The sequence below is a fragment of the Dromiciops gliroides genome, chromosome 3, assembly GCF_019393635.1.
Source record: "Dromiciops gliroides isolate mDroGli1 chromosome 3, mDroGli1.pri, whole genome shotgun sequence".
NCBI lineage: Eukaryota > Metazoa > Chordata > Mammalia > Microbiotheria > Microbiotheriidae > Dromiciops > Dromiciops gliroides.
In genome coordinates, this window is record NC_057863.1 from 601,234,958 (window position 1) to 601,248,944 (window position 13,987).

Genomic DNA, 13,987 nt, shown 5'->3' on the forward strand with positions numbered 1-13,987 from the left:
GCCCCAGAATTAATTCCCTGGGGAAGTCAACTATAGTATTTCCAGGAATGAGATCCTAGGATTCTCAGAGACTTGGACACCAAAATTCCAGAGAGAAATGGACACCAGCATTTCCAGAGAAGTCTCTGACATTCCTAGAGACGAAAGACCAGTTGGTGATTCCCAGAAATCACCAACTAGATTTGAAATCACAGGACGTGGGTTCGAATACCCTATTCTGACCTTGGACAAATCCCCTTAACCCGTCTGGGCCCCGGTTTCCACATCGATAAAGTGGCCGGGCAGCACCCGGTGATCTCTAAGGTGCCTTCCAAGTCCCCACTGAATATACATGCCGGCTCCTTTGGGCCGGGGGACCCCTGGGGCCTGGCAGGGGCTGGAGCCGGTAGATGGAGTGACAGGCTCCAGCCCTAAATCGAGCGCTGTCCTGTCCGGCATTCCCGGACGAGGAGAGGCCCGCGAGCGCGGGGCTCTGGGGCGCGGGGCGGGCTGCGCGCTGCGCGCTGCGGGGCCCGGGAGGGCGGCGCTGCCCGCAGCTCTCGGCAGGGGGCCGCGCTCCCTCAGCCATCCCCCTCCTTAGCGTTCCCGCGCTCCCCGCGCTCCCCCCGGCTCTCCCGCCCGCCAGCTCGGCTCCTCCCCGGCGGTGGGGGCGGCCCCGGGCCGGCGGCGGCGGCGCACGCTTCCTGCGGGGCGGCGGCTGAGGCTGGAGCTGGGGCTGGGGCTGAGCGAGCGGCGCGGAGCCCGAGCCTGAGCCGGAGCCACAGCGCAGCGGAGCCCGAGCCGGAGCCAGAGCGCGGCGGAGCGGAGCCCGAGCCCGAGTCCGAGCCGGAGCCGGAGCCGGAGCCGAAGCGCAGCGGAGCCCCAGCCGGGAGCCCAAGCCCCCGCAGCCGGGAACCCGCGCCGAGCCCGCTGCGGCCGCGATTGCGGGCGCCGTCACCCTCCGTAGCCCCCGTGGGCGCCGAGCCGGCCCGCCCTTCCAGCCCGGGCTCTCCCCGCGCGCTCCGCCCCGGGCCGCCCCCGGAGGCGCCTCGGGAACAAAGGCGCCGGACCCGCCCCCGGCCCCCAGCCCCCCAGCCCCCGCCCCGCCCCGCCGGGCCCCTAGTCTGCAGCCATGAAGCCGGGGCCGCCGCACCGAGCAGGGGCCGGGGCCGGGGCCGGGGCTGGGAGCGGGAGCGGGAGCGGCAGCGGGGCCGGGGCCGGGACCGGCGCGGGAGCGGGGACCGGGGCCGGGGCCCGCGGGATGCTGCTGCCGCCGCTGCTGCTGCTGCTCTTGGCGGGACGCGCCGCCGGGGTGAGTGAGAGATCGGAGACCCCTCCCCAGAGTCCCCTCTCCGCCTTCCAAGGTCTCCCCTCCCCCTTCCCCTAGCGTCTCCCCCCTTTCCCCTTCCCCCCACCGCAGGTGTCCCCCTCCCCCTCTCTCCCTAAATGTCTCCCCTCGTTTCCCCCTACTCCTTGTGTCCCCCTTCCCCTCTCCCCAGATGACCACCACCCCAAGTGTGTCCTCTTCCCCAACCCCTTCCCCAAATGCCCCTGTCCTCCTGCCCAGTTCTCCTCTCCCTCGTCCCCTTCTCTCCTCTTCAAATACCCCCTTTCTCCTGTTTTCTCCCTGGTCCTCTCCCCAGCCCCAGGTCTCCCGTATCCTTCTCCCTGACCGACCCCTCCCCAGCCAGCTTCCTCCTTTTCCTTCTCCCCCTCCCCCTCCACGTTCTTCCCCTGCTCTTGACCCTTCTCCCACCTTCCCTCCTGCTGTCCCCCAGCCCTTCTTCCTTAGGGCCTCTTCCCCTCTCCTTCCCATCTCCCGATTAGGGCCTGACTAGCCCAGTCGCTCCCCTGGTGCCCCTTCTCTGCTCCCCTTTGGACACCTAGCCCAGGTGCTTCTGCCTGTGGTTTGAGGGGAGACGTTCTGCCCCTCCCCATTTGTGCACCCTTTGAGCCCCTCCCCAGTCCCCTGTGCCCCTCAAACTGAGGCCCTACTGGGAGCTAGACCATGTCACCATTTAGCCACAGCCCTAGTCTTAGCAGTGGGGAGAAGGAGGCTGGTGGGTGTGACCACAGTGTTTGGGGAGAGGGGCATTTGGGTACTGCTGCTGGTGAGAGTGTCTCTGAGTATGGGCGTGTCTCGGTATCTGTGTTTCTCTGGTCACTGTCCACTTCTAGGTGAACAGAAAACCTTGGTCTCAGGGGATTCCTTTGTGCCCTCCTTTGGAGGAGAGCATCTCACACTTTGAGGGTCACCCGTGTGAGGGTGTTGGGGCATATGAGGGTTACCAGGGTCAGACATGAGTGTGATGGTGATGGGCCATGTGTTGGAACTGTAGGGAGGAGATGGGCTAGGTGGGCAGGGGTGACCCAGGTATGTGGGTGATGGTGATTAGGTAAACGTGTGTGTGTGTGTGTGTGTGTGTGTGTGTGAAGGTGACCTGGATGCATGATGGTGAAGGCTGTATATGTGTAATTGGGGTGTGTGCAGGGGAGTGACGGGGAGTATATAACTGGGATGTATATGTGTGGGGACCATGGGTGTATGTGTATGAGTATGTGTGTGTGAATGAAAGACTGATGGGTGTGTGTGTGTGTGTGTGTATGATGGTAAACCTGGTTGCATGTGATTGGAAGGGGGTATGTATATAGGTGTGCGTTGGTGACCTGGGTGTGTGACTGTGAGGGGTGTGTGATGGTGAGCTGAGTTTATAGGATCGTTCATGTGATTGTATCTTCTGTGTGTGTGCAAGTGTGCACACACACACACACACACACACACTCACACACGTGGGTCTTATAGACCCAGAACTGGAAGCTGGGGAGCTCTATTTTAAATACTGGCTGGCTGGCTGAGCCTGTATTTGGAGGCACAGGTTGGTAAGGAAGCGGGGGGGGGGGGCCCCCATGGGCTTGGGCCATTTCTCCATTGGGGTAGAAGAGGCCTTATGGGGGGGGGTGTCCTAGGTCAACCCATCAGGAGGGGCTGGAGACCAGAAGGTCTCATTGCCAGACAGTGTCTGAGTCTTAAGCTGGCATGGTCTATAGTTGGGAGACCCCCCTCCCCTCCCCAGAGCAAGGGTTAAGGTCTGTTCTCCTCTCTTTCTCCTGCTGCCCCCCCCAAATTCTAGAGTTGTGAAATGATCTGGGGGGTGGGTGGGGCTGACAGTGGTTGGGGATGGGTAGCCAGGGTCATGCTTTCTCTCGGGGTAAGGAAGAAGGAGTTGAATAGAATGTGGTGCTTTAAGATCTGGAGGATTAGGTCTTGTAGGAGGCTGGGTGGGTGAAGGCCCACCCACATGTGGTTTATCCTGATCCTCTCTCCTCTCTCCCTTGGGCCCCAGGGGAGGTCAGGGCTGTGGGTGGGAGAGGGGCAGCAATGGGGTTGGTTCGGGAGAAGTTCTGGGAGCCCATGACTCTAGGAGATCCTGGAGCTACTCCCTATATAGGGGCTGAGCAGGGAGGGTCTCACATCAGTTTAATGCTTGGAAACTGCCGTCATTGTCCATTCTCTTGTATTGGACATAGAGGGGTTCGTGTCTCATGTCATTTCCTATGACATAGCTATGAGGTAGGTGGGGCAAGCATTATTAGTAATCTGTTTGGAGAACAGAGACAGCATGGTACCTGAATCATTGGGCAGAAAGCTCTGCTCGGAGTCAGAAAGACCTGCCTTACACTCTTACTAGCTGCTCATCTGGAAAATAGGGACAATCATAGCACCTACTTCCCAGGTTGTTGTGAGGATCAAATGAGATGATATTTGGAAAGTCCTTTGCAAACCTTAAATGCTGTAGAAATGTTTGCTACGATGAGGATGATGTCCTTGGAGTCAGGAAGCCTGACTTCCAGACCAAATAGCACTTTACTGACCCAGGGCAAATGATTTCACTTTTCTGGTTCCATCCAATCCAGTAAGTATTATGGAGTGTCCACTGTATGCAAGGAAGGCACTGTGGGAGTTGCTGGGACATATGATAGTTGATCATTGAGGGAAGAAAGGTGCCATAGGAAAGTATTGTGTTTGGAGCCAAGAGATCTTGGCTTCCTGTCCCAGTCCTGTTGCTTATTAGCTGTGTGACCTTGGACAAGTTTCGTCACTTGTGTGGGCCTTGATTTTTTTCCCCCTATCTGTGCAATGAGGGGATTGGATAAGGTGATCTCTAAGGTCCCTTGCAGCTTTAAATTTGTGACCTCTGGGGGCATCAGGAAAGGCTTCCCATAGGAGGGGGTACCTTGAAAGAAGCTAGGGATTCTCAGGGGGTGGTAGAGAGCCTTATTTCTTTTTTGTTTTTATTTTAGTGAGGCAGTTGGGGTTAAGTGACTTGCCCAGGGTCACCCACCTAGTAAGTGTTAAGTGTCTGAGGCCGGATTTGAACTCAGGTCCTCCTGAATCCAGGGCCAGTGCTCTATCCACTGTGCCACCTAGCTGCCCCTATGTATTTGTTTTTGTTTTTATTTTAGTGGAGAGCCTTATTTCTTCAACCAATAAAGGGGAGATAATACTTGCATTGGGGCAGCTAGGTGGGTCAGTGGATAGAGCACTGGCCCTGGATTCAGGAGGACCTGAGTTCAAATCTGGCCTCAGACACTTAACACTTACTAGCTGTGTGACCCTGGGCAAGTCACTTCACCCTGTTTGCCTCAATTTCCTCATCTGTAAAATGAGCTGGCGAAGGAAATGGCAAACCACTCCAGTATCTTTGCCAAGAAAACCCCAAATGGGGTCGTGAATGGGGTTGGATGTGACTAAATAACAACGAATACTTGTATTCCCTTCATTGAAGGGTGGTTGTGGTGCTTTCTACCTGTGAAGGTGCCCTGAGTGTGGGCTCACATTATCACCATTTTATAGATGGATGGGGTTTCAGATGGGGCCAACAGAGGGGGTGCAGTGTCTCCTGGGATACAGGAGGCCAGAGGACTTCCTCTGCTTCCCAGGCAAGCCAGAACAAGAGGAAGTAAGCCACAGGTGGGATTAATATTTGCCTGAAAGCACCCCAGCTCAGAGAATGCTGTAGAATGAATCCTGTTCACTGAAAACCAGGGTGTGGTTTGTATTGACCTGATTCGGGGACAGGCTTGCCGGGAGACCGAGGAACAGGATGACCCCTCTATGCTCCTGGAAGTGGCATGAATCTGGGGAAGGAGGTCCCTGTGCTCCTGCCTAGGTTCATTGTGGCCACCTACCTGCCTTGCAGTACCCAGTGCTGAGAGGTAGAAGGTTTGAATCTCAGCATCACAGAGTCTTGGAGTGGGAAGGGGTCTGAGGGTCCAATATCTCACCGATATATAGGAAGCCTTTCTATAGCATCCCAGAAAAGTCTTCAGTCAGTCAACTAGCATTTATTAAGTGCCTACTATGTGCCAGGCACCATGATAAGCAGTAGACACACAAAGGCAAAAACTTGAGTTAGTCTCTGCTCTCGAATTTATAGTCTAATGATCAATTTGCTTGGGTTGTCCAAGCACCCCAGTGACAGGGAGCTCATTATCTTACAAAGCAGACAATCCCATTGTTACATAGTTATGATTCTGAAAAGCACCCAGGGGAGGAGGGGAGGATTGGTCAGTCAGTGGATACTTATAAAGTAATATTCACAGAATCATGACATTCAGCCTGGAAGGGCTTGGAAGGGATAACAGGGTACAGTGGGTTAGAGTCATGGCCCCTTTGGATGTTAGATAGGTGTAGAGATGGAATAGATCTCAAAGATCAGTTAGTCTAGTCCCTTCACTTTACAGATGAGGCACTTGGGGTCCAGATCCTTAGGACCTAGGAGATTTGAAGCAGCAGGGCTGGGGGCTTGAACCTCAGGCCTCTGGTTCTTTCCACCATACCACATGATACTGACTGCCCTCACAGAGGATATTGTCAGAGCTGAGAGGGACCTCAGAGGTCATCTGGCCCCTCTCTCATTTCACAGAGGACAATGAGGTCCAGACAAGTGAACTGACTGGTCAAAGGGCACCAGGCAGGAACAGGAGAGTTGGGATTTATGGGACCTGGGACTGGGCTCCTCTGCTGGCTGGCCAGGAAGTTAGATCAAGTCCCATCTGGGTAGAGGAGCTCCCTTCATCTGAGCCACTCTGGCCAGCAGGCTAGCTCCTTACTGTCCAAAGTGTGAAGAGAAGAGACATAAACACACGAAAGGGTATCAGGCAACATATGCTAAGTGCTATAGATGGGAGAGGGAGAGAGAGGAGGGAGGAGAGGACAACATGAGGCATGGTAAGACAGAGACAGAGACACAGAGAAAGACAGACAGAGAGAAGAGGAGAGGAGAGGAGAGAGACACACACAGAGACAGATACAGAGAGAGGAGAGGAGAGGGGAGAGAGAGATACAGAGAGACAAAAAGACAGAGTGAGAAGAGGAGAGTAGAGTAGAGACACACAGACAGAGACAGACAGAGACATAAAGAGAGAAGACGAGAGACACACACAGAGACAGAGACAGAGAGAAGAGAGGAGAGGAGAGGGGAGAGAGAGATTGAGAGAGATACAGAGAAACAAAAAGACAGCGAGAAGAGGAGAGGAGAGACACACACAGACAGACAGAAAGAGAGAATAGGAGACACACACAGAGACAGAGACAGACACAGAAGAGGAGAGACACAGGGACAGACTGAGAGAGACAAAAAGAGAAGAGGAGAGGAGAGTGGGAGGGGAGAGAGAGGGGAGAGAGAGAGAGAGAGAGAGAGAGAGAGAGAGAGAGAGAGAGAGAGAGAGAGAGAGAGAACAAACTGCATTTAGAGCCACATGACTTATTTGAATCCTGACTCTGAGTATGTGACCTGGGGCAAATCCCTTCTCCTCTCTGGGCCTCACTTTCCTCATCTGTAAAATGCAGAGATTGGGCTGGATGGCTTCTGAGGTTCCTTCCAGCTCCAAGTCTATGAGCCTAGGATGGAGGCAGTCAGGGAAGGCTTCATGGAAGAGGCAGAATGAGAAGTATACACAAGCTGAAGCTAGCCAGACATGGGGGGAGCGCCTCTCAAGCAGGACTTACAGTTGGAAGGGACTCTAGAGGCCATGTAATAAATAGTCCAATCTCCCACTCCCTTGTTTTTATAGATTAGAAAACCGAGGGGCAGCTAGGTGGTGAAGTGGATAAAGCACCCGCCCTGGATTCAGGAGTTCCTGAGTTCAAATCCGGTCTCAGACACTTGACACTTACTAGCTGTGTGACCCTGGGCAAGTCACTTAACCCCCATTGCCCCACAAAAAAAAAAAGGAAAACCGAGGCCCAGATTTAGGGAAAGGACTTACCCAAGGTCACCCAGTATCAGAACCAGGATGCAGGTCTTCTGATTTCCAGGCCAATGATCTGAGGCATTGTGATATCGGGGCTAGAATGCTAAACACAGAGGCAGAAAAACCTCGCTCAGTTCTGATACTTCTTAACCACATGGACCTGGGAAGATTGCCATCTCTCTGGGCTGCTTTCTGTATCTTAAAATGAAAGAAGTTTGACCAGATGACTTCTGAGGGCCTGTCTGACTCCCTGTGATCCTTTGATTTTTCTGCTACAACCTACAACCTCCCTACAGCTCTTGGTAACATCCTACCCCCATACCTGCATTCTGGTGGTACTTAAAAAGGGGCTGGACTCAATGTCCCCGAAGCCCCTCCCTGATCACACTTTCTATGTTAGAGCTTTCTAAAAATATGATGGGGCCCCATGAGTTCTCCATCACTTGGATGCATGTGTGTGTGTGTGTGTGTGTATATATATACATATACATATATATATATACATATATACATACACACACACACACACATATATATGTTTGGTTTTTTTTTGCAGAGCAATGAGGGTTAAGTGACTTGCCCAAGGTCACGTAGCTAGTAAGTGTCAAGTGTCTGAGGCTGGATTTGAACTCAGGTCCTCCCGAATTCAGGGCTGGTGCTTTATCCACTGTGCCACCTAGATGCCCAGATGCATATTCTTTCCATGACCTCTTGGATATTTTAGAGAGGATTTGTGATTTAGGTATGGGTTAGACTTTTGATATCTCTTCTACCTCCAAGATTCTGTGATTCTGTATTTGAATATTCTGTGTGTTCTAAGATCCCTATCAGCCCTGACATTCAATGTCCTAGATTTTATCCCATCTCTGCCATCCTGTGTGCTAAGGGCCCTCCCAGCTCTGACATCCTGTGTTCTAAAGGTCCTCCCAGCTCTGCCATCCTGTGTGCTAAGGGCCCTCCCAGTTCTGACATTCTGTGTTCTAAGGGCCTTCCCAGTTCTGTCTTCTATGTTCTATAATCCCCTTTCAGCTTAGACATTCTATGTCCTTCAGTGCCTCCTAGCTCTCACATTGTCTTTTATTCTAAGGCCCCTTCTAGGCTAATATTCTTTTATCTCCTAAAGTTTCTCCCAACTCTGACAGTCTGTGTTCTAAGGTTCCCCTCTCCCCCCAGCTCTGTCTTCTGTGTTCCATGGTCCCCTCCCAGCTCAGATGGTCTGTGTCCCAGCTTTCACATTCTGTATTATTCTAAGGCCTCTTCTAGATCTTTTATCTCCTAAAGTCCTTCTCAGCTCTGATTTTCTCTGTTCCAAGGCTCTCTCAGAGGTTTGACTTTCTATATTCTGAGATCCCTAAGTTTTTTTCTGTGTCTAGACAAATTCTGCCATCCTACAAATTTAAACAGTCCATTTATTTCTTGTTTGCCTTGCCTGGCCTCTCTGTCAGCCTGCTCTAGCCCAATGAGGTGAGAACTACGGAGTGTCGGGCCCCTTCTAACTCCATCCTCTCTCAGGACTCACCCGGCACCCTCAGGCTGAGTCACTGAGAGCTCTGTGGGATGGGAAACTCTTGGCTCTTGCCCTGGAAAAAACTGGTAGTTGATGTGTGTATGTGTCTGAATGAATGCCGGGTTGTGGTTGGGAGCCAGCCTGTGGGAGAGAAAAGGGTCTTTGGGTTCTGGAGCTGGTCTGTTTTTACTGAGAGGTGCCTCGAGGTCTTTGAATCTCCTTAAAGGATGCAGTCTTCTCTCCATCCCCAGACATGGTCTGGGGCTCTGGAGCCCTAACTCCACTCAGGCTACCCACTTTTCAGCTCCTCCTGACTGTCCATATTTGGGGGCTTTGAACCTCATAGATTGCTGAGGACACATTCTCACTACCCATGAACTGGGTGGGGAGTGGCTTCTCAAGGGGATAAAGGGAGTGTGGGTGTTATTGGGGGGACTGTCTCTGGGTGGCTTCTGGAGGGTGTATAACAATACCACAAGAGCTTGAGTGGGAGCATCTCTGGTTGCTCTTATTCAAGTTCCCCTTTCTCTTTAAAATCTTTTATAATTTTAGCCCCAACCTGTTTTTCTTTTTTAAAGTGTTCTATTGATGCTTTTTAAAAATATCACTGTCATTCCTTACTGACTTCTCTTGCCTCCCTGGCAAAAAATAGAATATGCCACTCATAACAGATAAGTACAGTCAAATGAACCAAATCAATATGTCTGAAAATGTATACCACATTCTACACCTGTGGCCCACCACCCTCTCTGTTGGGACATTGAAGCACATTTCACCATCAGGCTTTGAAAGTCCTGATTGGCCAATGCATCCATCAGAATTCTGAAGTCTTTTAACTTCCAGCCTCTCTTTCTTACTTCCTGTTCATCTCCTTTATGCACTCTGTATTCCAATCCAAACGGGCCTACTTCCCTACCATGTAAACAACATTCCTTCCCCTGCCTCCATCCTCTGTGCCCAGAATGCTCTCCCACTTCCCCTCTGCTTCTTGGAATCCCTGGCTTCCTTCAAGCTTCCCCTCAGATGCCACCTCCTACAGGAAGCCTTCCCTGATTCCCCCAAGTTATCAGCAATTTCTACCATTCCCCTCTTTTCCCCGATTATTCTGTATTTGTTTTGTCTATATTGTGTATGTTTACTCTTCTGCATACATGGTGTGAAATTCCTTCATCAGTTACTTGAAGCCACAGTGATTTGCAAACAGTAGGCGCTCATTATATGCTTATTTATTAAGCATTGAACAGAAGAGGATCGAGGAGCTGGGAGCTGTGGTTACAGAGGGACTCCAAACAAGTTTCCATGGATCCCAAAGTACTGCATACTTTGGCTCTGAAAGCATTGTCCAGGGCTCTCTGCCCCAGTTCCCCCCAGCCCCAGCCCAGTTCCTGTTCTAGCATTAAATATTTATTGAGTGTCTGCAGTGTGGCCAGCCCTGGGCCAGGGAGAGGGAGAAGGGCCAAAGGAGACATGGGCACTGTTTTCAGGGAGCCCCTAGTCTACCCAAGGAGTCAATTCCCAAGGCTGACATAAATCACAAGGACAAAGCATCATCCCCAAATTGAGGAACAGAGCCTGGGAGGGACCTGGGCCTTCTACAGCCAGAGACTCCCAAGATTGGGGCTAATCAGGCCAGTTAGAGACCTGCTAGGCCATCCCTCTGGATACAAGCAAGGTGGGACCACAGTCAGGCTTCCAGACCGCCTCTACCACTAACCGGATCCAGCTGTGTGCTGGGGAAGACAGGGGGAAGTGTGAGCCCAGGTGGTTCTTGGAAGAAGGATAGGTAGGACTTGGTGAGGCAGAGCCGAAGGAAATTGGCAGGATAGCTTGAGCAAAGGGTGTGTATGTGGTGGGGATCAAGAGGAAACCAGATGGATAGAGCACCGGCCCTGGAGTCAGGAGTACCTGAGTTCAAATCCGGCCTCAGACACTTAACACTTACTAGCTGTGTGACCCTGGGCAAGTCACTTAACCCCAATTGCCTCACTTAAAAAAAAAAAAAAAGAGGAAACCAGAGTCTTGAGTTCCTGAAGCAGAGACAGAACTGAGAGAAGTTGCAGAAGTGTCATAGAGAATGTCAGAGTGCAAGTGATCTTAGATCCTAGAATGTTAGAACTAGGAGGGGCCCTAGAACCTAGAATGTCAGAGCTGGGAGGGCCCTTAGAACCCAGAATGTCAGAGCTGAGAGGGACCCCAGAACCCAGGATGTCAGAGCTGGCTGGGGTCCTAGAACCCAGAAGGTCAGAGCTAGGAGGGCCCTTAGGACAGAGGATGTCAGAGCTGGGAAGGCCCTTAGAACATAGGATGTCAGAGCTGGGAAGGTCCTTAGAACCCAGAATGTCAGAGCTGGGAAGGACCTTAGAACCCAGAATGTCAGAGCTGGAAGGGCCCTTCGAATACAGAATGTCAGAGTTGGGAAGGTCCTTAGAACCCAGAATGTCAGAGCTGAGAGGGACCCTAGAACCCAGAATGTCAAAACTGGCTGGGGTCCTAGAACCCAGAAGGTCAGATCTGGGAGGGCCCTTAGGGTACAGAATGTCAGAGCTGGGAGGGGCATTGGAACACAGAGTGTTAGACCTGGAAGAGACATTTAGTCTAACCCCCTAATTTTGTAGGGTCTCAATGATCTAGGGTTGGAAGGACCTGTCAAAACCTTCTAGTCCAGCTCTTCCATTTTAAATGTGAAGAAATCAAGGCTAAGCCTGTCCAGGGTTGTAAGGAGCTTCTGATGTCAGACTGAGGGAGTTGGACTCCCCCTTTAGAGGTATTTGGGACTTCCCTGGAAGTCACTGAGTGGGGCTGTGGCTGTTACACAGGCAGGCCCTTCAGGGGGGCTTGCTAGCATTCTGGGTAGGTCTCTACTTGTCTTTTCTATATCCCCAGGGAGTAGAGAGTCAGAGGCCAGGGCCCAAGCCACATCTGAGCCCTACTCGGAGTTAGGCGCCACATGGCTGGGTGGGTGGGGGGTCTGTGGTCTGATGCTCCGCTGCCACCTGGGCTCTGGGCTTTCACCCAGCGGTTCTCTTCCCTCTAATTACATGTCTAGAAATGGCTACCCTGGCCCACCCCACACGGGGCAGGGCACTGGAGGGAGACCCCAGGCCAGGCTGTCTTTAGAGGTAGGCTGTCTCTCTGGGACTGTGGGTTGCTATACATATAGGAGGGAAGCTGGGACTTTGCAGGGAATCAGGCTCCATCCCCTGGGACTTTGGCATTTAATGTCCATTTTAATCCTTTGATGTCATTCTCCACAATCCACCTCTCTCCCTAATAGTTCCAACCTCCCCAGCCCAGCAGCTATTCTCGGTCTCCCTCCCCCACCATAGCCTTGCTGTTTGAGTCTGGGGAAACCTTCCCCCGTGGCGGCTTCACCCCCATAACATTCCTTCCCACATTCCTGGGCTCTACCATTTGAATAATGTTCTCTATACATTCCCCATCTCTCTAGCGGAGATAATGCTCCTCCACCCCCCACATTCCTGGACCTTCCCACAGGGAAAGCAGCACCCCCTCCTGATTTTCAGGCTCTCTCACGGGGATAACGTTCCCTCCCAAAGCATCCTCCCGCACCCAGTTCCATTTCCCTCCCCTCATTTCCTATCGTTACCCCTTCCCGTTACCCAGACCCTCCCTCATTTAGAGTATTACCCATGAAGACAGGCAGCAGAAGCACTCAGCGAGCTGGATATTGGAGTCAGGAAGGCCTGGGTTCAAATCTTGCCTCTTTGGGCTTGGGTAGGCTGCTCAATGACCCAAGCTTTAGGTTCCTTATATATACAAAGAGGATAAGAATACTTTCAGCGCCTGCCTACCCGAGGTGTCTGGAGGGCAAAATGAGACACTGTGAAAGCACTCTGTGAACCTGCAGTCTCTCGAGAAATGTCGGGCCTGATTTTTTTCAGTAAGAGCCATAGGAGGCTCCCGAGGGTCACATCTTGCCTTTGACACCAGCTGTGTGGCGAGCCTTTCTCACCCCCAGTGTCCTCATCTGTGAGCTGGAGATGTTAAGGATAACACTAGACTGATAGGCTTCCCATGAGGCTCACTCAGTCAACCAGCATTTATAAGGCACATACTATGTTCCAGGCACTGTGCTAGGTTTTGGCGGGGGGGGGGGGGGGGGGGGGGATTATGTCTTAATTAGCAGGCATTTATAAGGCACCTACTGTATGCCAAGCACTGTGCTGGTGACAGATACAGCACATGGCTTACTACATGCTAAGTTTGGGGGATACATATCAATTAGCAAGTATTTATTAGGTGCTGACTGTGCTGGGGATACATATAGCACATAGCCTACTATGTGCTAGGTTTGGGGAACTGATATGAATCACCAAGAATTTATAAGGCACCTGCTGTGTGTGGTAGGGATAGATGTAGCACACAGACCACCATGAGTTTGGCAGATATGTCAACCAGCAAGTATTTATTAGGTGTCTATTGTATGATTATTAGGTGTCTACTCTATGGTCAGCTAAGTGGTCACTCCAATATTTTTGCAAAGAAAACCCCAAAAGAAGGTCAGAAAGAGTTGAACACGACTGAACAACACCAACACCAACACCAACAACTGTATGTTAGGGACTTTGCTGAGTGCTGGGGATAGATATAACACATATCCTACTGTATGCTAGGTTTGGAAGATACATATCAAGCAGTAAGCATTTATTAGATGCCTGCTGTATGTCAGGCACTGTTCGTGGTGCTGGGGATGGATATAAACACATATTCTTTTTTTTTTTTTCCTTTTTTTTTTTGGCGGGGCAATGGGGGTTAAGTGACTTGCCCAGGGTCACACAGCTAGTAAGTGTCACGTGTCAGAGGCCGGATTTGAACTCAGGTCCTCCTGAATCCAGGGCCGGTGCTTTATCCACTGCGCCACCTAGCCGCCCCGTAAACACATATTCTAACAGAGACACTCTTAAGTCGTTCAGTTGTGTCTGACTCTTGGTCAGCCCATTTTTTGCTTTTGTTTTTGTTTTTGGCAGAGATACTAACTCGGCTTGCTATTTCCTTCTCCAGTATGACATGACAATATGCACATGCATAAATATATGCAGAATATATATATACATATATATATAATAAATTCAAGTGAGAAAACCTTGCTAAGTCCTTTGCAAACTCTAAAGCATAAGACGAATGTCACTTCTTCTTGTTACTGTAATAGTTTTAGCACCTCAATCTCATTTTCAGGTCTGTTTTCTACTGGTAATATTCCATGGGCTATAGGAATAGTAATGC

The 13,987-nt window shown here is 51.5% G+C and overlaps 1 protein-coding gene across 1 annotated transcript in view; it reads left to right on the forward strand.

Annotated features, from left to right (window-relative positions):
- Positions 1–1,060: 1,060 nt before the first annotated feature.
- SDC3 (syndecan 3) overlaps positions 1,061–13,987 on the forward strand; it is a 72,205-nt gene continuing 59,278 nt past the window's right edge. The window contains exon 1 of the mRNA XM_043992481.1: positions 1,061–1,291. Within this exon, the coding sequence (XP_043848416.1) occupies positions 1,112–1,291 (180 nt within the window). The 5' untranslated portion in view covers positions 1,061–1,111. The remainder of the gene's footprint in view (positions 1,292–13,987) is intronic.